The following is a 24,408-nucleotide window of genomic DNA, read 5'->3' as shown; positions in this document are numbered from 1 at the left end:
TAATTTCGGTGCCCAAAGGAAGGAAAGGGGGTGGAGAACAGCCACCAGTTTTCTTTAAGGAAAGATAAATAATAAGAGTGCTACTCATCTCTTAAAAGCAGTTTACTTCCACGCATCTTTCTTTGATGGCTGCTGAAAAGGTAAGGACATCGTTTTAATCTATTCTATATGACATTGCACAGGGGGATGCATTTTTACTTACTGGGATGGTGTTTTTTCAACTGCAAAGATTTAATGGAAAGACCATAATGGGAACTTAAGTGTTTGTGTTATTTTGGTTTGGTTTTTTTACTTGAAGTGCTGGGATGGGATGTTATTAAAATCCCAAGACATAACTTTAGTAAAACATTATCAAAGAACTTGTAAGTAATTTGCATGTGCGTGTGTGCGAGGATGTGAAAATTAAACTGTTGCAGCCAGGTAGCATGAAATAACACTTGTAATTTTCTTAACTAAGAATAAATTTATGTGATTGGCCTTTGCAGAATAGAAAATAGCCACAAATTACAGTGGCTTTTGTGGTTGTTTTTACTCTGAACCTTCTTAATCTGTGTCCTAGCTACTGATGTATTACATCCATCTTCTGGGTTAATGCATGAAGTAATACAATTATCTCAAGTCAATGAAGGCTGTGACTTTAGAAGATCAGTTTATTTATACTTATTTAATTGTCATTATTTTGCTAATGCTTAAGGATCTGAAAGAGATCACCAATACATTACATGCAAAATTGCTTTGAGAAAAAGCTTGCTAAGTCAGGCATTTCTAAGTTCAAAAACTTAAAAAATTAAGCTACCTTTTTGCAAACTTAATCTTGTCTTAGGTAGGCCTTTTGATTGACCTTCAGTGACATAACTACATACTATTTTAGCCTGATATTAAAAAAAAAAAAAAAAAAGGCATGGTCTTCTCAGATGGCACTGTGTGCATGCATGTCTCCCTCTCCTAAGCCGTGACCAGGTTGGTTGTCCCATCTCCTTTATGATGGCTTTGAGACTTCACATGATATTTTCAAAAAGCTGCTGATCCATCTGCAAGCTGCCTGACACAGGATTATTTAAAATGATTCTTAAACAAAATATTTTATGTGGGCTTTGTGCTGAAGAGGGAGAAGTGTCATGGTATTTACTAAAAAGGTTGCTGTTGCTTTTGGTTTTACATAGAAGATGCTTGGCTTTGAGGTTAGCTGGCTGTGTAAAACAGCTAGCTAGCTGGTTTCAGTGGGTAAACATGAAAGGAGGGCATCTGTAAAGGTTTTTAAGATTGTTTTTTCCTGTCAAGGAGGCTCATTACTGAAAACACAACTTCTTTATTACTGCCAAAAAACTAATCTAATGCAGATGGCTTCGGTGTTAGAAAAGCTCTTCTTTTACAATGGTAGAGAGATTTTTTCAGTCCAATTTGAACACCTCTGTGAAATGATTATGAGTTCAAGTCTGTTGTGGGGCACAAGGATTATCTCCCATTTGGGGGGATATAATTATTTATTCTTAAAGCTACCTCATCCGTAAGCTAGATTGAGTTATCTTTGAATGTGCAAGAAAAATTAACGGAACATGACAATTGTCAGAGCTTAAACCTTCATGAAGATTTTAAAAAAAAACTCAAACAACTAACTGTAGGAATGTCCATGTGCAATATTGATAGAGCTGCTGTCTACATGCTGTGTTTTAAGTTTTATTCTCTGCAGCGTGTGATGGTCTTGGCCAGCAGTGAGAATGCCACAGTGGCTTTTTCCCTCCCAGCATAGTGCAGATACTGTAGGACATAGGGCTCCTGGCACTTGGGTCTGCAGTAAGTTTGTTGTGTTGTTTGGTGCCAGAAGATGATCCTAGTCTCTCCATCCTGGTCCCTGTTGGCAGTCCACTGCTGGAGTTAAATTCCGTGCTTGTGATTTATCACTGTGAATAGGGTATGAAGTGCAGCAGTAGACCAAGTGGTTTTGATGATGGTGTTTGATGATGGGCTGAGGTTGGAATGCTTTTCTGAAGAATCCTGCCCTGGCTAGGGGGAATAGTTGTGAGCAAGACAAAGTGGAAACAGGGGAGGCTCCAAGCTGTTCCTTCTCTCACACCATTTAAATTTGTGCAAGCTTGAATAGCTGAAAACATTTTTTTTTTAAAAGTTCATATGCATCTCTAAATAAGAATCTGTATGCCCTCAATATTTTTCATACACTAAGATGTCATCTGAAACCCATTTCCCAAACCAGGTTTGAAATATGGAAAACTTTGTGCTCTTTCTGTGAAAAAGAAAGGTAGCCCTTTTTTTAAAGAATGTGAAGGAGGTATCAAATAGCAACTATTTCTGTGCTTGCTTAACTGCAGATGTTGTTCTTGGTAACTGTTTTACCGTGGCACATTCTTAACAGCTCTGTAAGACATTCATATATTTTCATTAAGATCACTAGGGTGGTTTTATTGGAGCCACCTAATAGTGACTATCATGAATTTGCTAGCTTTTACTGATGCTTCAGCAGGATTTTCTGATGACGTTGTAGATTCGCTAGCCATTGGAAATCCTAGGAGCTTATAGAAAACGTAACTTAAGCTGTAATGGATGTTTTGGTATCCTGTATAGTGCAGAGGTCCCCAAGTTTGTACTGACTGCTTTTCAGATTGTATTGACTTAAATGGAGTTGAAAGCTCTAAATGTGCTCATCAATCCTGGGAGGTATTCTTGAGGTAAAAGATGAAAGCAAGTGAAAGATGCAGGGGCCTTTGAAAATTACATATATTGTGTTAAAAAATTGCTCAGGCTTTTTATGTTTCAACTGAGTAATTTCCTGTGAAATTGCAGTTGGTAAGGAAATAGAATATGATTATGCCTATCTCTGTTTCTTTTATTTGCACAGGAAACCAATCTTTTTTTTTTTCCTTTGTTAACACTGCTTCTGTGAAATGCTTTGTCCTTTTGGTGTCTGTTGAACGGTTTCACGAAAAATTATAAAAGAATGGAATGCATACTGTTTATAAATACAAATTATCACCTCCTGCTTTTTTTTTTGTGGGAAATTAAGTAACTTAATTGGGGCAAACTGTATGTAAAGTAATTCCCTGCACTGACAAAAATACATTGTGACTATATATCTGAAGTTTTGGTGGTTTTTTTCTTTTTTAAACTTAAAACTCACAGTATTTTAAAATAATGATGCAGCAATGCAGATAGTTGGTCAGATTGTCAGCTGACGTCCATCAGTGAAGCATCAGTAACTGCTTTGGAAAAGTGTGACCCTTCTGTCCTAGCGTCTAGAATTTCTGCCTAGAGCCTGACTGTATTTATTTAGCTTAGATTAAGTTTGAAACGTTAAACCAGTTTTCATATACACATCTTTAATATTTGGTGTACCATAAGTGGAACTGCCTTACATTTCTTGTAATACACACTAGACAATAGACAGTAGTATTAAAACTGAATATGTTGTGTAAGTTGAATTAGATTGAATAATCAGTTTCTTTCTCTACTTCGCTGCAAAGTATATTAAAATTATTTTCTATTTTAGTGGGAGTTTTACAAAAGTGAGGTCACAGAATATATCCAAAATACAGTTGTGATTCTTTTTTAATTTTATACTTCTCATATATTTGTACATTAACAGCATCAGTTTGGGGCCAAAATCATTAGTGCACTGAGGTGGAAATAATACATATCTTAACTCTTTAGTGTTTGTGTGTATTAACAAAGATAATAGCATTATTGGGTATTAAACTGTTTATCTAGACTTAACAGATATAGGTAATTGATAGAAGTGACTCTTAGAGGGTGTCTTTCCCTCTTTCCTCTTAGGCTTGTGATGTTTTGTCTTTTCAGTAAGATGAGATTAGAAGGGGGCATCTTTGTCTCAACCAGTATGACTTTTCCAGTCACGGGGCCTGTAGGCCTGTGTTGAAAACTAACTTAAGCTTCTTTATTGGTTGTTTTATGTTGACTGTATAAAAAATGTGAAGGTACATGACTGAGTGTTAATGGACAATATGGTGAGATTGTCTGAAAAATGAGACTGTCTTAAAACCTATCCTGCATCTGCATTAGTGCATGAAAGGTCTGCATATAGCAAAATGTGGTCTTCACATACTATTTGAAATGTCTTGCAGAGGTGAGGAGAAGAGATAATAACATGTATTCTTTTTTTTCCCTAGGTCCAGAAATCTCAAATCTACAAGACCAAATAAAAAAACCCCCAGCATTCCCCCCAGTCCTTTACTCCATCTCTTGGTGAATTCTCCCTCCATCTGGTGACAGTTAAAGCCCTATCTAGGACCTTGCTGCAAGCTTTCATCTCTTTTGGAACCACTCTCAGCAAAAAAAAGAAAAAAGAAAAGAACAAGGAGTTTTTTCATGTGAGAAGGACAAGACTGTTGTGACCTTGCTAACTGTTCATATTCCCTGGGTAGCAGAGACACTTAAATGATGATGTGTGTGAAGACAGACACGGTTATTTTTCTCTTCGGGGTATGACACAGTAAACGTATCACCAATCAAGTAAGAGCGCAGGCACTTAGTAAACACTCAGACTGCATTATACTCTATAACGTAGTATCCATCGTTCTGGATGTAGTAGAACCATAGGACAGTAGTCTACAAAATAAGTGAAGTTTGGGGAAAATGGCCTGTGAATTTAATCTAAACTTCCTTAAGGAATTGGAACGAGAGGCTGTTCTAGAAGTCCTGTACCGTGACCAGATGGTGAGAAAAACAGAGGAGGAAAGAATAAGGTATCTGCCGTTCCCCTATTCCTGTATTTCTGTTCCTTTTTTCTCAGAAGTACTCTTCTTCTTCTTTGCTGTCCTTCCAAATGTCTTCCTTTTTTAACTTCTTGATAGCTAATGGCTTTTTATTCTTTGGGAAAACTAAGGGTTATCCAGAGCCTCTTGGATTCGCCATACTATTGACTACTCTACCATAAAGACGAGCAAATACTGTTCAGTGAATAATCTATTGGATGAATTTTGCTTCTAGCCTTCATGGAAAGCTCAGTTGCTGCCTGTATTTTTCCTATGGCACTCTCATCATGTTTCTATGTGTGTCTATATAGTCCTGGTAACACAAAACATGTTCACATCTTTGGCTGGCTTATTTAACTTATGTTGTGGCAAGACTGGAGTTGAGAATCATTGGATACCTGCTCATTGTGCTGAATCCATTGTTGTCCCTTCTCGCATACAACCGGTAGCAAGTGCACCACACTGTCTCAGAGGTTGTTACAAGTGTCAATAGGTATCATTGATTAGGAGAAGGATTCTATTTAATTATTTCACACTATGCAAGCATCTCAGTTGTGAAGGATAAGGGGTAATCTTCCAACATTTTATTTGCTTTATATCAGGGCTAGGGCAAGGATTTCCCTGCAGTTTGTACCCTGCTTTGTCACATTGCATCCCCACGTAAAACAGGGTATTCATGTTGCTAAGTTAGACATTTTTAGTCTCTTACATGTAGAAACTCAAACTTTGCTTACGGCAAACATTTATGTAAGTATTACTGGACATATTAAATGATTGTGGAAAGTAAGTAAAGGCTTATAAAGAAAGTCTGAACTGGTTAGAAAATCCCTGACAACCATTGATGATGTAGCTAATAAAAACGTAGATCTTGATTATTGGTACGTGTAAAGGAAGCAAAGTTAATGAAAGGGAGAGGTTTTGATATTTTTGTCTGATGTATTCTTTATTTAACTTTTAGATGATGCATTTGTTATGATTATTTTTACTTGATGGAAGATTTGATTCTTGGATAAATATGATAAAAAACACAATCAAATGAAAGGGAGCACCATTTAGTCTCAGTTTTTGTATGTGAATACACAATCACTTACACACTTTCAGTGCCCTGCCCTGAGCCTGCATAACTGACATGAACAGAACCCCGTTTATACTAGACTACTCTGTATGCGCAGCTGTGGCATATACCGTCATAGTGCAAAAATGCTGTGTGTAGACACCTTCAGACAGTGTTCAGTTGAGGTCAGACTTGAGAGCATATCTCCCACTAGTAATGCTATTGCACAATCGGGATATTAGGGGTATTAGCTTGTGACTTACATGGGGTTTTTCGTCTATTTAAAATTTTTTTTTTTTTTTTTAACCTGGGGCATTAGGAAACTGAAACTGCAGCTGCAGCAGCTTCAATGGAAAGGGGCAAGGAATGTAAACCATGAATACCAGGAGAGATCTTGTGCTCGCTGTCAGAAATCACTTGGGTTATTGATGAACAGAGGTGCAGTATGCAATGGGTGCAGTCATCGAGTGTGCTCCGAATGCCGTGTTTGCCTGAATCCCTGCCTTTGGAAATGCACCGTTTGTTATGCTCATGGGTAAGAAGTTTTACTGGTTTGGATAAGTGCTGGTTTACACTGGTTATCCAGTGCATGCACACTGGTTTTGTGTGTATCTGTTGCTTTAAACAATTAATGAAACAAAGCCTCTGGTGGAATGAAAATGTTGGATGAAGTCCTGGTAGCAGTGAAATTGATGGGAATTTTGTGTTATACTTCATGTAGTCAGGATTTCCCTTCCTGTAGTTAGCAGAATGGATCTTCAGGGTAGGCCAAAGTAATATGACAAAGATGGTAACGGCAAAGCATGGGAATAGTTGTTAGTTTCTGAACTGCAGATACAACTCCTTCCCCTGACTCAATACTGAACCAGGGCATCATAACAAGTTGCTGAAGTTGCTGTGTTTTGGTATAGTATTTTGCTGTAGTATAGCCAATTTCTCAATGATTTCCTAATCTTGATTTTTTTTTTTTTGCCTCATACTACAGGAGTGAGGAACCTGGATTGATGAACAATTTGAAGTCATGTTTTATATAAATTTAAAACTGAGAAAGCATTAATAACATTATCAGGAATTGTTTAAATGTGGTCAGAAATCCATATCTGTTTACCTTGAATTAGTTTTTTTTTTTTCCTTTTACTATGTCACCTTGGTTTTGTTTTCCAGGAAACAATCTTTTACTGTATTGGTACAATTTTTATATCAAAATACTTCATCATAGTTTATTCTATTCATCAGAATCTTTCTAAACCAAATGGTTTAGCTATATTTCCACCTTTGATGAAAAGTAATATTATGTAGGCAAAGAAAGATAGTTTTGGAAATGAATCAACAGCTGTGCTGGATGATATATATCCCTGTACAAAGGGTGGGGATTTGGATGAAATTTTACTTGATGCCAACACAAGATTAATGCATTACTTTACTCCCTCTTAAGATGCCGAAATGAGATTTAAATAATGCCTGGGAAATGTAAGGCAAGGTATTGGTCTTAAGCTAAGTGAATTTCTACTACTAGTTTGAAGTAATTTTCTATAGTTTGGAAGAGACTATAAACTGTCACTAAAAAGATGTTCTCTGAATCCTCAGTTTATTTTGCAGCTTATACATAAATAGGCAGATTAGTTTAATCTATATTTGATACAAAGCAGTTACTAGATTTTGGTGCACATATTTCACTATATGTGCGTCACGCTATATGCACTAAAAGGAAAGGTTAAAAAGTTAACTTTCCATATCCTCCTCTAGATACCTTCCTCTACTTCTTCTTTTAAATTGACTTCCAGTTATTTGGTGGCCACAGTGGAAATCCCCTATAGAGAGCAGCTAGTTGTTAAGCTGCCTTATATAGTGCTGCACAACCTTAATTATTTCATAAGCTTGTCCAGATATTTAATGGTAAAACCAGGAAAGCATTATTTAAATGAATTAAAAGGCATTTTTACTTTTCCTTGAGGAAATTACTTTTTTTTTTGTCTTGCTAATATAGAGGAATTATTTAGCTGTCATAGAAATTCTCTTTATAGCAAACAGACAGCACATTTGATCTTGTTTAGTCACAATGCAAAGTCCATTAAAATCAGTCAGACTTCGGTTGCCTTCAGTGAGCTTTACATCAAGACTACAAATCTTGAGAAGGGTAGGGAGTGCAGTAGTGTGGTAAATACTACTCAGTGCTTTTTGTTTACCCTGGTGAGGGAAAAATAGGATGACTAAGAAGCATGAGAGCTGATTTTCAAGTCCTGAGCAACTGTAATTTTGAGTCTTGGTTACCGCTAGAGTATTTTTTCCTGAACAAAATGTTATCAGCAGCAGCAGCACTACTGATACACTCTCCTAGACACTAGGGTCATGTTTGTAATGAACATGCTTAAATGCCTCAGTGAAAGTGCATGCAGGGATAGGTGAATGTTCGTTGTTTACAAAATAAGAAATTTAAAAGGCCTTGTGGACTGACAAAGTTTGTATCTTTCACCTGGAAGAGCCATCACTTATGTGAATGGAGTTGGTATAGTGTGTTTTATTGTTTTTTGTTTTTTTTTTAAAAGGAATCCTGTCTTCTAGAAGTCTAGAAAGACATTTACTTTGAAGGAGTGTAGTCTGTTTTACCTGACAAGGATAGTTTTTTATCAGCTTAATTGTCACACTTTTAGTCATAGCTTAGCTTAATACACTCTTTAGCCTAAAAAAAAAAAAAAAAGGGTATTTCTAGATCTGTTTTCATCCTGTAAGTGGCCTAATTATCACATGAGCCTGTGCAGAACTGGAGATTAAACTCTGGGAAGATAACCATGGGTAGTGGGAAGAACATAAAAGGAAGGCTGGAGATGAGAATGGAGGCACTACCAATGCAGAGGCCTTGAAGATCTAGTGCAGCTAGAGATTTCAGACATTTATTAGTTAATAGATCTCCATCCAAAGTAAATAAGTATCCTGTCTCAAAGTTATTTTAACCTCATTTTCAAACTAATCTGTATTCAGTTACACACAAGGATCCAGGGTTAGGCATGAAAATAAATAGTACAGTCTACACAGGTAGTGAATTTTTTTAATATTCTGCATTGCTACTTACAAAGGTGTATTTTAAATGCCTGAAATGCTTTAAAATCAAGCCGCAGAAAGAACAAACAGCATCCTACCTGTAGTTTGTCTATTTTAACACAGAGTAAGGTGAGGTGTGAAATGGCAGACCCAGGGATTTTGTTGCCTGGCCTTTGGTGGATATCACTATAGCTCTCGTGTTTAGAGATTTTGCTTTCTTAAGGAGGCAAGCTCTACAAGAATTTACTGTCTGTATGTTGTTGCCAATTTCAAGCAAATTTGGCAGAGGGGATGGGTAATAGAGATTAATTTCCTAGAAGGAAAATGAACTGCTGGGTAGAGAAGAAAGTTTAGCGGTGCCTGCACTGAGGAAATTTTTGCAGTGGGACTTCATCCTATAATAAGCATCAGAAAATCCACAAGGAACAGAGATATTTTATATGCCCTAAAAATTAGTAAGGTATTTAGATGAGAATTTGGAACCTGAAGACTCCAGAGAATCCTCTCCTCAGTTAAAAATTCTTTTTGTCTCTTTAATAATGGATGAGTTCAGATTGAAGACTTCATCTAAGTCAGTTGGAGACAACAAAATGCAAGAGTCAAATCTGCTGAAAATCTGCTCTTGACAGAGCTATTTAATCTGATACCATTTTGTACTTGTTAATCATTACTTTTCTGATCCTGTGATCCTGATGCCTGTGTATGACTGACATCATTGGCGTTAGTCTCCACAAAATGGAGAGAGATGGGCCATGAAGTCATCACACCATCAGGGTTGTGGAGCTGAGTGCTCCCTGGTAGCCATCCCAAGTTCTGCTTGGGAGCGTGTCCGCTATCATGACTTTCCTCACTCCTCAGACTAGGCTGCAACTGTAAGCAGTCAGCATACCAGTCAGTGGAAGTGCCTGGGCTGTATTGCAAGTTGGTTGCATAGACTGGAGTGGACCCAGGACTCCTGGCTTCAGAGCAATGCCTAGAACAGTATGTATTGCTTTCCATGGGTAGTCTTATGTAGTGAAAAGGAAAAGAAAAAAAATGGAAAGGAGGAATCCTTTGTTTGCAGACCCACAGCAAAATCAGTCAATGGAGCGAGCAGTCATGAAATCTTAGTTTTATGGTAGGATTAAGAAAGATTGTTGGATTGTTAAATAGTTATCAAACATTTAACAAAAGTTAAATGTTACATTTAACATTTTATCAAACAAAGAAATGCACTTTGGAAAATGTTGATTTAAATGTCTTTTTCTTGTTTTTCAGAGATGTGAAAGTAAAGGCTGGTGAATGGTTCTTTGAGGAACGAGCGAAGAAATATCCAGGTGAAGGTAATCATTGGAACAGACCATAAACTGCTGTGTAATGTGTAGTCCTTACCTAAGCGAAACACAGAATGTAGTCTGCCACTGTATTTAATGTTTTTTCTGCTTGGTGAGAGATTTTTGAGAAATTATCATGCATTGCATCTGTCTACGCACTAAATAAAACATGAGCACAAACTAGCAGAATGCATTTTAAAGTATAATTTATTTTGTGTGAGTAATAAGGATAAGAAAATTGCTGGCCATATCAATTTGAATTAATGAGTGTGGAAGACTTCTAAGAAATACAGTGACATGAAATAAATATAGAAATGTTAAAATATATGCACAGGAAGGAAATGATCTTGCATCCATTGTTTGTCAAAGTTAAAACTCAATTGTTTTCCCTGAGAAAGTTCTAAAGCTTAAAGAAATGACAGAATAGAATAAAGAAAAACATATATAGCTATAAATCAACAGAGAGCTGAAGACTTACTGTTTCTTTACTTTCAGCTAGCTGTGCCATTACTTACTGTTCAGTCTTTTCAGTGCACTTAGAAATACAAAGCCCTAAAAGAAATTTTAGAGCATGTGGATGGATTGCTCTATAGGGAATGTATTTTGCCAGCCAAGAGGCTGTTAGTCTTCATTTTCACCTACAATGACTAATGAGGTGGAGAGGATTTCCTTCCTTGAAGCGCCACTTTAGATAGGCAACTATTTCACTTTGTGCCTGGCTGTAGCTAAACGTTACAGTTTCACTTCCAGTATCTGCATCACATCTAGATTTAAGAGTAGCTGGTAAAAAGGAAGGCAGTGGGCCGTAAGTATCTCTCGGGAAACTTGAATAGGAAGAAGTTTATAAATGGAAGAATGTAATTGGGCAAATTTTCAGTAGTAGGTATTCACGAAAGACAGCAGGTAGCATATTAGGAAACTGAACTACAGTTCCTGCTAAAACAATTAATTTAAAATTTGAAAGATTTAACTGAATTCCATTCTAGCTAACACAGTTTCTGATTTTAACAATCAGCTGGTAATTTTAACAATCTCTCTTAGTTATTGGAAAATGCTATGTTGTTCTTAGAGACTAAATCTGATGTTGCAAGGTACTGACTGTCCCTCTTTCCAGTAAAATAAATGAGTTCTCACCTTGTATTATCAAAACTTTGTGGGTACTTGAAGCTTTTTGCTTAGTTAGTCTACAGTAATACTGTTGAAGTCACAAAGATCTAAGAATATACAGAGGATAAGCCTGCAGGGAGAAATATGTTTTATTTAGTTCCTTTGATTAGACCAACTGATATAATTAAAGGGGTTAAAAAGTGGCAAACTTTGAAACACAGCAGCTGTAGTAGTTATATATCCTTCAAGCCTGGAGAGGCAGTGCCCTCTTTTGGTTTGAAAATACAACACAAGTGAAGTATTCACTGGAAAATAACTGAAAAAATACATGTTACAGTGAAGTTTTCTCATGTTGCAGAATAAAAAAAAAAAGCAGTTACATCAGTATGCTTTTTATTAATTTTGTGTAGCTTCTACCTAAAGAATAAAAATCATATTTTCATAAAAGTGGTAGATTGCCTTTACTGACTAATAAATTAAAAATTAAAGAAATCATTTAATGCTGCAATAAATCAAGATACCAAATATTACTTATTAATAACAGAGCATTAAGTCTGGAGTTCTGATTGAAATTTGTATTATCAATAAATTGATTATTATTTCTACCACCACCGAGGTCTACTACTTTAATGTAAATAATACGTTGTAATTAATGACATCTTCAGTAAAGCATGGATCACATGCTGCTTTCTGTATTAGGAATGATTAGTGATAAAGCAACTCCAGATATTTTCAGTTGGCCACTTGTTACGTGCATTAGCCCTTCTTTCTGTTTGCGATTACTCAGGAGCAAACTACGTTTTTATGAGTCTTCATTGTTCGTGCCCGATGGAGCATTTGCTCCTTGGTGTTTTTTACATCATGTGGTTGCTCACATGAGGAACATGTCATGGTTGCTATTTCCCCACAGGGATGGCCTTAGCAAAGGGGTTTGCTCATGTTTGTGAGCTAGTCATTCACTTTCGTGATTGTTCAGGTCTCTAGTAGAAATGAAAAGAATTTTTCGTAAGATGCAAGAGATGTCCATATGCCTACTCTTGTACACATTTTCAAGCTTTCCATAGTGTTTGAGTTTTATGGTTGAAGTGTGCTTTAGTGCAGTGGGCCTGTGTGCTACCTGCCTCCTGGATGTCAGGAGGCTGAGAGCACTCAGCAGTCTGTAGGAATGGGCCTGTTAGCATCTGTACATGATTGTCCTCAGCATTTGTGAAGAGCTGGTCTGAACGTGTCACCTGCGAGAGGTGAAGGTGAAATCATGATACAGTTTGTGATACAGGAGAAACTTGCATGTTGCTTGGCATGTATGCTGGTACGTCAGGTGGGGGTTGATGTCACTCCTGACTTGCATGTGCATGAGTTTCTGTAAATACAGGCCGGTTCCTGAAAGACACTGATTTTAAAAAGTATTATACAGGCATTAGTAACTGTGGTTGATGCTAAATAATCTTTAGGTGGTTTTTTGTTGGGTTTTTTTTTTCTCCTTCACAGGCAGACATGAAACAGTTGGTGCAAAGCTCTTGAAATCTTATCAGAAACTGAGGTAAGACTCATAAAAGGACAAATGGTTCTAGGACACTGAGAATTTGTATAGACAATATATTGTATGTTATAATCCAGCCAGCAGTTTGTATTTTTTTATTTTGAAAACCAAATTTCATTACTTTTGGAGTACAAATGATAAAAGCATAGAAAAATTGCCACTTTTATCTGTCAGCAATCCATAGAAAGGGTCTCAAGTACAAAAGAGAGTACTATGTTTAGCATAATAGTGTCTTACTTGAAATGAAGGGATGTGCATTTTTGTTTTGCTTAATTTTTTGCATAGCTCTTTACACCGTTATCTTTCAAATTTACATGCTACTTTTAAATTATCAGAGATGAAAATTATTTACTAGGTATAATAGCAATAGCATCATTATTTGTTCAATGGGAGATATTGCTGATTTGGTAGCTTTAGAATAAATAGTAGACAAGAAGCTCTGTATTCAGTAAGACGCATCCACTTACAAAATTAAAACAAGTAAAAAATCCTGAATAAATACACTGAATAAATACTTTGGCTAGAGGCCTAAGCATGACCATACTTAAATTATTACTAGTGATATATAATGAAATAACAGTCTACTTAAATTATATTGTATAAAAGAAACCCTCTTCCTTAAAAAAAAAAAAAAGGTAAAATAAGATACAAAGAGATGGCCTCAATTTTGTGATAATATCTGGTGAGGCATAGCTGTGTAAGACAGAAACTTATAGTCAGCTAGATATGATCCTAACCAGGGCTGCATAAGGACTTGCTTTTACCTAGATGCGGTAAAAGAGAATCAAAAAGGAAGTTCACCTGCAGCCTTTAGGGTCCGTGATTGTGCCATGATAACAGAATCAGTCAGGTAACAGTCAGATTTTTTTTTTTTTCACAGATGGGGGCTATTTACAACAGATGAAATGGCTGGAATGCTGTAAAAGGGCTCTAACAGCTTTGAGCCCAGGCAAGGAAGGATCTTTTTAGTATTGTAAATAAAGACAACTGTTTTCTGAAAACATCTCTGAAACAGAGATGGTATGGGTTACATAGGAATTGTGTTTTAACTGGGGACATAGATTGTAATACTGCCAACCATATAGAAGGCTAGGCAGCCTGTCCTAAATTAGGTCTTCCTGATTGTTTTAAATTAATAATTCTACCTAGAGCAGCCCAAGATTGAGAAGATAGAAGAGTAGTCTTAATTCTTACAAACAGGCAATAAGCCTGTGCTGCAACTCTTAAAGGCACAAGATCTCAAGCCAGATCTTTAGATTGCAGGAAAGGCAGATAATAAAGATACTGTGCAAGAACATGGTTTATTTATCCATCTATTAGCATAATATATTAATTGTTGCACTGTTTATTGTGTCTTAAATTTCCAGTAAAATTTCCGTTGTACCTCCTACTCCACCTCCTTTCACAGAATCCACAGCAGGAAGCAACCTGACGGTAAATGTACATATCTGCAAAATACACATATACATGGACCTCTTAGGGTGTCATTCATGTGAAAAGGCCAGCCACAGAAATGCAGTAAATAGCAACTTCTGTAGCATCATATTGCAATAAAAATGCTGCCTTATGTTCCTTTGTAATTTTTTTTATGCTGCATTGGTAGTAGGAGAGAAAGGTCAGAGTCTATTATGAAGGATGTGTTCAATTAGTTTTCACTTTTTCAGGGAAGTGATTAACTGCTGTACTTGGCACTAAAATACTGCACCTGGTTTTTGATGCCTCACTACAGAAAGGCTGGACTGAGATCTCCTGAGCTCCCCTCCAGCCTGAAGGATCCCATGATCCTATGATATTCAATAGTCATTTATAAAGCGATCATTCCATCTGTTACTTTCGTTACTGAGTGAAAAACAGTGAATTTGATGGTTGCCTTGCATTACAGTTTCTAGTGGACAGAATAGTAGGACATGAATCAGAACTCATCAAAATTGCACTAAATTACTATTTCAGTTAATTTTGCACTGGGTCCTCAGGCCTTGGTTTTGAAGCCCATTGCAATCCTGTAAACATTGTAATATGTGCTCACCTGGAGTTTGATGAAAACTCTTTGATTCAGAGGCACAGGAGCATCTGTAATAGATAGGACTTTCCTACTTGAAGTATTTACAACAAATCAGTGATGTAATTAGTTGTATTTATGAAATTGCTGTGTGATCTTCCTACAAGGAGTATATCGAAGAGTATGGAACTGAAAAGATTATCTTCCATCTTCATACATTAGTGTGACAGTTTTCAACCATGTCAATATATGTCCTCAGATGTATTTGTCTACAGAAGTGAGCAAAGGGCTGCAGGCTTACCATCTGATTGTTATGTGGTCTGTAGATATGTGATCATGGAAACTTTAAAACAGCAAATATTTTGTGTTTTCTTACTCTTGGCATCTCCCATTTGCAGGAATTCGGACAGTCTAAAAGTTTTAATAAGTCTGTGGAAAACTTGGTTTTGTCTCTCACAACACATATAAAAAGTAAGTAGCTTTCACTGCTTTGTCATTTTAGAGTAACATAGTCAAATGTTTCAATTTTTTGGCCAAATTGTTGGCCAAAAAATAGTTATAAAAAGGGTATTGAGTAATGGCTGAAATGCCTAATGCCAAGACTGAGCGAACCTGAAAAATAATCCAGTGAGTCTAATTCTCCTTCAGTATTCTGCTAGTCATTTAACAAGCTTATGATACCAACCCAGAATGCCTTTCTTGTAAAGATGTGAAAAGACTGTATAATGTTATTTTTAAGTTTATTGGGTGTTCAGGTGCAGTATATTTAACTCATGTTAACACAGAGTAATAACCACTTTCTACTGTAGTGATCTTCATGTTATCTATCTGACTGAACCCCAGCTGGCCCTGTCAAAGAATCTATCATGTAATGGAAGTAGAGTTTAATATTTTCATTCACTGGCAGTTTTCAAGAGGACTTTCTTCCTCTTTATTGGTCTGTCTAGTTGTGTGGTTTTTTTCAGTGCATACTTCTAAGTGCCAGACAGTCCTAACAGCTCTTCTTTCATTCTGATACTTTTGGTTCCTTCCATTCACTTATGCTGCCTGCTGTTCTTTAGGGTGCAGATTGTGTGTATGCACCTCTAAGGCTAACTACACTGAGGACAGCCAGCCTTTGTGAAGAACAAATTAAAGGCATTAGTGACCATAGGAAAACAACTTCTGAGCCTTATGAAGATTACAGGGGCTTGCACATTTGCATGTATTTGAACAAACCTTAGTGTTTTCAAACTAGCTTCATCTTGGACAACTCCAAATGTGAGATTAGACCTGAATAAATTTGGCTTTAGTGCCTTTCTGCCTTTCCCTCTAACTCTTCTCTTAGCTCTTGTTTGGTCTTTCCTCTAACTTCTTCCACCCATCCTAAAGGCTTGTTCTCCTTCAACCACACAAATTTAATGTTGTGTCTGTGTGAACACATATTAAAGCTATGCAGAGACACAACGGCTGTCTCTTCTGAACAGAAATGTAGTGTAGGGTGGCTGGCATAGGGCACTTTGTTACTGGAAGCAGATAGCTGAGACAGCACAGCATTGATGCAAAGTAATTTATTCTGCTTTCTGTTTGTTTGAAGCCTGGTCATATCCCACCGTTACTGGTAAAGACTATCAGAACTGCACCAAGCTAATTTAATAATTCACTGCTACCAAAAGGAAGGTCCTACTCTCCCCACATCTTCTTTCTCTGTTTCTGGCCTTATGCTGCCATCATTTAACTTGAATTAGCACCAGTGTTTCTGGGCCGCTCTGTAAACTGATTTACCTAATTAAAAGGGCAGAACATTAACCCAGACAAAACACATAGGTACTTTTCTGCTGGTTTAGTGAGTTAAATAGGCTTAAGGTAGGGTATATATGTTGGAGCCTGCACAACAGAGGGTGCTGGGCCACGTGGCCAGGAGCCAGGGATTGAGGAGGGAAGAGCAGTGGTTGCAGAGGGGGATGGCAGCAAGTCGTTAGCTCAGTTCAGCTGTATGTGAAACCCCACTCGGGTGCTGTCATCCTGAGTTAGGGTAGAACCTTTTAATTTGTGAGAAAATAACAAGCCGTTGCAATCTGATATAGAGAACGAACTGCTAATTGCTTAATGATTGTCTCTCTGTAACTTTACATACCAAAGACTGGTGTTCGTCAAGGATTAAGCCTGTCAGAGACTGGTACTTGGGAGTGATGAGCAAGAAGGAACCATGAACTATCACAAAACTTAATTGAATGTTTGATGAATTTACGATCTTGTCGAGAAGGCACAAGTAGAGGCCTTGCTTGAATAGATAGGGCCAGAAAAGATAAGAACTCCTGCCTTTGTTCTCGTCCTTGTAGATAATTTAGCTTAAACTAACCATATGGTTTTACACCACTAATGAAAACTTAGATAATAAGAGCACTAACAAGCACTGATGTATCAAAACATGTAAAAGACCATACTGCGCAGAATCACCTGAGGAGAGTCAAATAGAGGACGAGTGAGGAAGACTATGGAAGACCACCAGAGACCTTCAATGAGCCTGCGTAAAGGACATTTGCATATGCTAATAGTTTCCCGGAAAACTAATAAATATGTATAACATTTCTCGGAAATCTAGTGAATATGTATGTAGAACATGTACTTAACCTGCACAATTAGACCCGATGGTGTGCACGGTAGGTGGAGCAATCCCCCGTGTATCCAGCGCTGCCAATAAAGAATACCTACTTAATAGTTAATCAAACTATTGACTCAATTTCTCTGAATCAAATCACTGAAGTCAATAATTAAAAAGTATAGGAAGTCTTACAGAGAGAAACACTTCATTTTCTTGACTTAAGAAAACAGCTCTTTCAGACCATATGGCCTCTTAATGAAATCTGGTGCTATTCTGATAAATGCTTTTGGTCACAAGTGTCTAAAGTTAGTAGTCTATCTTATCTACATAAAAATGTCCTGGTTTGCAGAGGAATTTAATACACACAGCTCTTGTGTATTGCAGTAAATAAACCTGGAGAACCTTGTTATGCCTCTGATTCTATCATTGGAGCCAGTGTGTGTGCACGTGTATGAGAGCAGCAGGAACAAAGGATTAGTGCATGCAGCACAATGCTGCTGTTGTACAGTCTGCTCTTTATGCTGTTACCTCCTGTTCCAGCATGGTTTGGCAGCAACAGGAGATTATAATCCAGTGGTTGCCATTTGGTGAGTGTAAAATGGGTTGCTGTTTATAGTTCTATTTGCAGTGCAAAATTGCCCTTGGCACTAGAGATAGTGTCCATCTTACTGACTGTTTGGGTAGAGAAGCAAAAGGAGGAATAGATGGGAAAACCGAACAATCATTTTTTTCTTACAGTAATCTGTTCTGTAACCTGTTCATTTTAAGAGAGTGTGAGGCAAGCTTATGTTTCTGCTTCTACTGCTGGTCAAGCTACTCAGATTGTATCTACTCCGTTAGAACTCTCACTGCAGTCTCTTTTATGATCTCCGATTTCACTGTGTATTTTAAAAACCTGGTTTCATTTACAGTCAGAGATGACTTAATTGAGCCTGCCTATGAATATGTCACATGATGCCTTAATGGTGTACACAGAGCACAGTAAACATCTGAGGACTGATTGCTGCTAAGAACAAAACCCAAAGTGGCTTTAAAAATCACACTTAAGAGTGCCATTGTTTTTGAATACTATAATGACATATTGTCTGCTGTCTGAGGTTCCTCCACAGAGGCTCATGTTGTGAGAGAAATATTTATTTCTTCTGTATGAATTACAACATAGGATAGCTATTTCATGTACCACTTATAAGTTATAAATTTTTCATGATAGACTATCGGGGATTTACAACAAAGTGACAGCTGCTAAGCCTGCTAGTTTTCAACTTCAGAAATCACAGATGAGTGCTGCCCTTCCCTTTAAGTGAAGTTCTGACTGTACCCTGAGAAATAAGAAGCAAAAAGTGGTGCACTATATGTCCAGTTGTCCTGTAGGTTTATTTGACAATAAACTAGATGTTACCGAAGTGCTAATTCAATAAGGTACTGAAGTATGGATATAAGCTTATCCATATAAGTAATGTTATTGAAGTCAATGAGGGCTACTCATGTTCTTAAAATTAAATGTGGTTTGGGACCAGAGTATTTAATATCTCTCCTTTCATCCATATTTTGGATAAATTTCTAAATATTTTCCAATATGCTCTGCTGTCTAATTTCTATTGTCGTGTCATCGCTTTATGTTGTTATAATGATCTTGCTTTTATCCTGAACAAAACCAAACTGCTTTACAAACCAAGCTATATATAGGGACTGTAGTAGCTACTTCTGCAAGGAAACTATATTTGATAGCATACAACAATTCCTTGCAGCAGCTGTAGTGATAGCAAGCAAAGAGTATAATTTCCAGTTGAAACAGCAGGAAAGATTTAGGTAGGCAAAATATAATTATACAAAATGGGACAAGCACTTGCCTTCCCATCTGTTTCTTACTCATAGGAGATCAATACTAAAATTGCAGGCTGAAAGTTTGAAAACTACAGAATTAGCCTATAAATCTACAGGATTGCTTGCAATATTTGTTATAGTGACTTTTCTCTTTATTTTCACTTCAGAAATCTCTAAGTCCCAGAATGACATGGCTGACAGACGTCTCCTAACCACAGATTATGGGCAGAACGTGGAAAGAAGGAAGCAAAGAAGGAGCCAGTCTGACACTGCCATCAACATTACAAGCAGGGTATCCATATTATTATACAGTCTCTAACTGTAAGGGCAGTTTCAGGAATGGAATATATTTGTAAGAATAATGATTTACACAGTGGAATTTTACTTTTATTATACGAGCAGGGCTTAGCTGATATAACAGGAACTGACCACTGCCAGAACTCTGACTCTTCACAAGGTTTTTGACTGAGTCTGCACACTTGATCTCAGCCCAGAGCTGAAATGTTAGACTGAGATTTTACAAAGACCCTCACATAGAGAGGGACAGGATGGGTCATTTTGTTCTCAGGTGCTCACAGGCTCTCTTGAGGCTGATGTCTGCTCGGTGTGATTGTTGGGCTGCAGGGAGGTGCTCTGTCTCTTGTCCTCTTCCTGCCCTTCTTGCTGCTGAACAGGACCAAGCTATGACCATCCAAAACCCATTCTGACACTTCCTGAGCACTTTTTAATTTGGCAAGGAGAAAACGTTGACTGCTGTTAGTTGTTGGGCAACTTCCCTTTTCCTTTTGCTTTGGTTACAGTCTCTAGCTTTCAGTGTTTTCTTGAGAAGTTTGAGAAAAATCCAGTCATCTGTTTTTCCACAAGTTGTGCAGGGCTGAAGATGATGTTACATATCTGCTTTAAAGTTACACTGAAGATTTTGTTTTGTAAGCTTTCACCTCTCAAGTGACTGAACTTTGTCCGTACTCAATTTTCCACATAGTGGGTACTTACTGAATTGCCATGTTCATCTGAGTGAGGTAAATGTATTCTGCTAAGCGCCTGAATTAGATGCTAAGAAAAGCTTTTGCTTTGGGCCAGACCTCATGGCAAATATTACTCACAGCTCCCTTGGTGCACACTTTTCACTTTCCTCTGAAGTCTTAGGTGCTGATAAATGGAAGAGGCAGCAAGGTGGACCACATGGACTAATGGTTTGAATTGGCCCAGCAAGGTCTATGAACTCTGCAAAATTAGCTCTGGTATTTTTGTATACAGTTATATTGTAAACAAAATTGGCAGCAGTTACTAACTACCTGAGTGTTGCTTTCGTTGTGGTAAACCACACTTCAGTGTTACTTTATTCCACTGGCAGAGCACTGCTCTTTTAATGCATTGAGAGACATCAGAGTTGGAGATAATATGAACTTAAACTATGCTTCATTGCTTGCTGATTACACACAGCCTGTCCTGTTTAAAAGATGGATATGGATTCTTTGGCTTGAGAAATGTATTAGTAGGAGACTCCAGATTATTTGTGTGGGTTTTTAATTGCCCATTTAAAGATTTAGGACTTAATTTAAGTCCACCCTTTGCATTACAGATTTTGAAAGATAGATTTCAATGTTGTTTGTGTGTCAGAGCACTATTTCTCTGAGTCAGGGAGCTTTTGTTTCATTCAAACCAGTCAGTCTACATTTAAGCTAGAATTTTAGTTTTGCTAGAATTACTTTTGATCTTTTTTTCTTGTGAATGTCATCTTTGCCATTTAGGGTTTTTTTAATATAAAAGGAAATTTTACTCATCTGTTCCTGCACTTACATAATGGGGTTTTTTTGTGTCCTTACTGTGATTTTAAAAACTATTTTTAATCTCTGTCAATGACACTATTGCATTATTATTCCATTTATTTTTTCTTCTTTTCCATTTTTGTTTTCCTTTAATAAGGGTAGTTGTTTACATCCTTACTAGAACTATGACTTAAGTTTAGGGACAGAACCTGTTTTAAATTACACTTGCAAAACAACTAATTACTCAAATTTATAACTAAATATGATGTAGAAATCTTGTTGTAATTTCCACCCCAGAAGGAACTTGCGGTTTTTGAGAATGAATCAAAACAGTATTCCTGCCCCCCCCCCCGCTGAAAGTGTGCATTTTTCTCCTAGGAATAGCCTGGGAAGTGATAGCTGTAACTCCGCCATTTTGAATGTGCAGGGTATAACACTGGTGCACCACTTCAGACTCAAGAGCACTATCTGTTTCTTAAGTAAATTTTCCAAATTTGTGATATGTTCGGAGCTTCATTCCTTCAGATTAAAGTTGAAATATATTATATTTAACTTCAGTAATAGTGAAAAAACAATCCAATGGCAAGAACTACGAGCCAGTGTAAGGCATGGATTTAGGAAGTTAACTGAATAGTGTTTTCTAGGGCCTCTCGCTATCACAATCTCTAAGTTAATGAAAGGAACTGCAATTATACCTGCCTTACTGGGGGAACAAGCAGACATGTGCAAGCTTTGGAAGCTGTTTGTGGTGTGTCGGTAGCTGTGGATTACCTCTGCTGTGACAGCAAATGCATGCTGCTGCAGATGTTAGAACTGGGCTAGGTGGGAGTCTTGCTTATGTGACCTGATGCTAAGTTTAGCACTGGTAGTTTTGCTGCCTCGTCAGTCACTTATGTTCTGTTTAACACAATAGAGAAGTCTTTCTGATCCAAGTAGAAGCTAAAATTCAGTGTGTAGTAGGTTGTTTTGGTTAGCAAGTTTGATTTTCAGGTTTTTATAAAGCAGAAGACAATTTCTCTGTTGAGAAATATGATGTTTTGGTTTTGTTTGGGGTTTTTTTGAGACTATATTCTGAATGCATTTTCTGTCTGCTTCCTTCTCACAAGGGAACTTAATGAATTCTTACATCTATTCTTAAGGTAGGGCAGTTATTACACATAACAATTTCTGTGTGTTATAACAACAGCATACTGGCTTGGATTTTGCACATCCTGTTTTTTCAGAAGTAATCTCAATATATTATCTCCTCTGTTGTCCTCATTCTTTAGTGCTTTCTGCTGATTGTGCAGGAGGGGTTCCCAGGTTTGTTAAATGTATATTATCTGTTTCTTTTATGCAAATATGTCCTGATCCTTTTTGTTGATTCAGTCACAGTATATTTTTTCTAGCATATTTTTTAGGTAATCCCTGTTGTAAAATTTCTTTTAAGAAATTATTTTCTTAGATCCTAACCATGTAAAATTTCTTACCTCACTCTTTTCCTACTCATTGAACTGTGAACATACTTTTCATACATTGTATTATCCAGGGGTAGTGGTGTGCCAGAGTGAGATAAAATCTATTTTCAGCATATTTCTAGCCATATGTATTAGTATGTATTAGTCTTTTGGCACTTCATTCTATTAACTGTTGTTATTGGTAACAGAGGTGGCTGAAGGTAAATCTTGAGTTTTGCTACTATATATCTTAATTTTTCACAAATTATCAGGGGTTTCATGGGAAAATTGGAAAGGTGAAGGGACTTAGTCAAAGCAAAGTCAAGAATATCTCAGAAATTTAAATTTTTTCTTTAGTCAAAGCTAAATAAGAACTTGTGAGCATTTCTATTTTCAAGTCTCTTTCAACTTACATTCATTCTTGCATAGCTAGACATGGGCATGTGTCATACATAATGCAAAATACTATTTTTAATTTCCTGGAGGCAAGATTTTTTTTTTCCCAAAATTACTGTTTTGTTAAAGGCTAATAATGCCTTTTATTTGTATATTGCTACTTTTGGTGTGTTATTAGTAGACTGTTGTTAGTAATTGCTGTGGTAGTGATCCTTAGAGTAGGTGGTGGTATGTTGATTTTAGAAAATTAAGAACATAATGAATGTACTACTAGCTGGGATGAGAGAGTTGCAAATCGACATTTAAATTAAGTTACTACATGGTCTTTGAAAGTGTGCCACCTGCATGACATTGATCAGTGTGAACTGTAGCTATTTACTGAGTTTTCTTCTCATAGCATTCCTGAAGGAATCAGGGCATTTTTCTTAAATTAAAAAGAAATTACTTGCTGAATTTCTTACAGATGAAAAGTACACCCAGTCTTCAACAGCTCATCACTGGGGCCCAAAATGACAGTGAAATTCTGACCAGAAGGAATTGCAAGGAGGAGGAAGACATAACAAGCAGTCTCACAAGTAATGCAGTTTTCTGTGATGGCAGAAAACATGTAAGTTAAAGAGTGAAACACAACAGAACAGGTGCTTAGTGGAAGCAGATACAAAAGCTAAGATTTTGTGCAAAATGTTGGTGTATTTTGGATTATATTACAAAATGAAGGAAGAATTTTACTTGAGTTTGTATCTGATGAAAGACTGACTGCCTTTGGCACGGTCCTCATAGTAACACTGTGAACTTTTTACAGCATAAGCCCAGTCAAATTAATAATGGATGATTGATAGATGGTTATATCCATTAATAATGACTAATTGACAGATCAGCTTCCTCTGAATTTTGCAAATGCAACTAACATTCTTCCCATTTTATATTAGGGTTGGGATTGTGAACATGGTTCTTTCTAACCTAGCAGCTAGCTTTTTCTCTTAAAACTTCATTTGACAGAAGGGTTTTCTTATTCTGCAAGAACTGTGGTAATGGAAATGTCAGTGGAAATTCAAATGTCAGAATGTCAGTGAATGAAGAGGAAGCTGACAGTGACAGAAGCCAGGGGAGCAGTTCATAGGTTTAAGGGATGGCATTGAATCATCCTCTGATGGATGGCATTTTGAATACTGCAAATGAGAGAGAAGGAAGCCAGTTATAAATGAATCAGGCATATGCTTTAAAGCCTCTGTGATTAACTGTGAAAGCTAATTTCTACGTATTATTGATGAGTTTAAGCAGGGTGAAGTATCCAAAGAATCCATGACTGGTGTTGTAAAGAAGGGAACTAAAATGACATTTAGGAATCAAAATTAAACTAGCCTGTTCACTTTGCAGAGGAGTAAAAACACACACAAGGACCTTGGCATGCTTTCATAGTTTATTGCACTGTGGAGTCTGAGGTGTTAAACTGACAAATGGATAACAGTTTTGGATGACGTTTGTGATTCTAATGACAACCATTTGAACTGGGCTATAGACCGCCCAGGCTTCAAAAGGAAATATTTTCTACTATCTTATAAAAGGGAAGGTCAAGTTCCATCAAAGTTCCCTTTATGGGTAAGTGTTGGATGTTGATGACCA

The 24,408-nt window shown here is 37.0% G+C and overlaps 1 protein-coding gene across 3 annotated transcripts in view; it reads left to right on the top strand.

Annotated features, from left to right (window-relative positions):
- The window catches only part of SYTL3 (synaptotagmin-like 3), a 36,859-nt gene continuing 12,451 nt past the window's right edge, over nt 1-24,408 (top strand). For 2 of the 3 annotated variants that reach the window (XM_010581824.1, XM_010581826.1), the window contains exons 1-9: nt 2-140; nt 4,140-4,715; nt 6,098-6,313; nt 10,075-10,139; nt 12,726-12,777; nt 14,145-14,211; nt 15,175-15,247; nt 19,352-19,476; nt 23,249-23,392. In XM_010581824.1, coding sequence (XP_010580126.1) covers nt 4,606-4,715; nt 6,098-6,313; nt 10,075-10,139; nt 12,726-12,777; nt 14,145-14,211; nt 15,175-15,247; nt 19,352-19,476; nt 23,249-23,392 — 852 coding nt within the window. In that variant the 5' untranslated portion in view covers nt 2-140; nt 4,140-4,605. Of the gene's footprint in view, nt 141-4,139; nt 4,716-6,097; nt 6,314-10,074; nt 10,140-12,725; nt 12,778-14,144; nt 14,212-15,174; nt 15,248-19,351; nt 19,477-23,248; nt 23,393-24,408 lie in introns of all 3 variants that reach the window. The other variant, XM_010581825.1, reaches the window with a different exon arrangement.

This window comes from Haliaeetus leucocephalus, unplaced genomic scaffold, assembly GCF_000737465.1.
Source record: "Haliaeetus leucocephalus isolate CR32 unplaced genomic scaffold, Haliaeetus_leucocephalus-4.0 Scaffold819, whole genome shotgun sequence".
Lineage (NCBI taxonomy): Eukaryota > Metazoa > Chordata > Aves > Accipitriformes > Accipitridae > Haliaeetus > Haliaeetus leucocephalus.
Note: the sequence above shows the minus strand (reverse complement) of the source record. Positions and strands in the feature narration are given on the sequence as shown.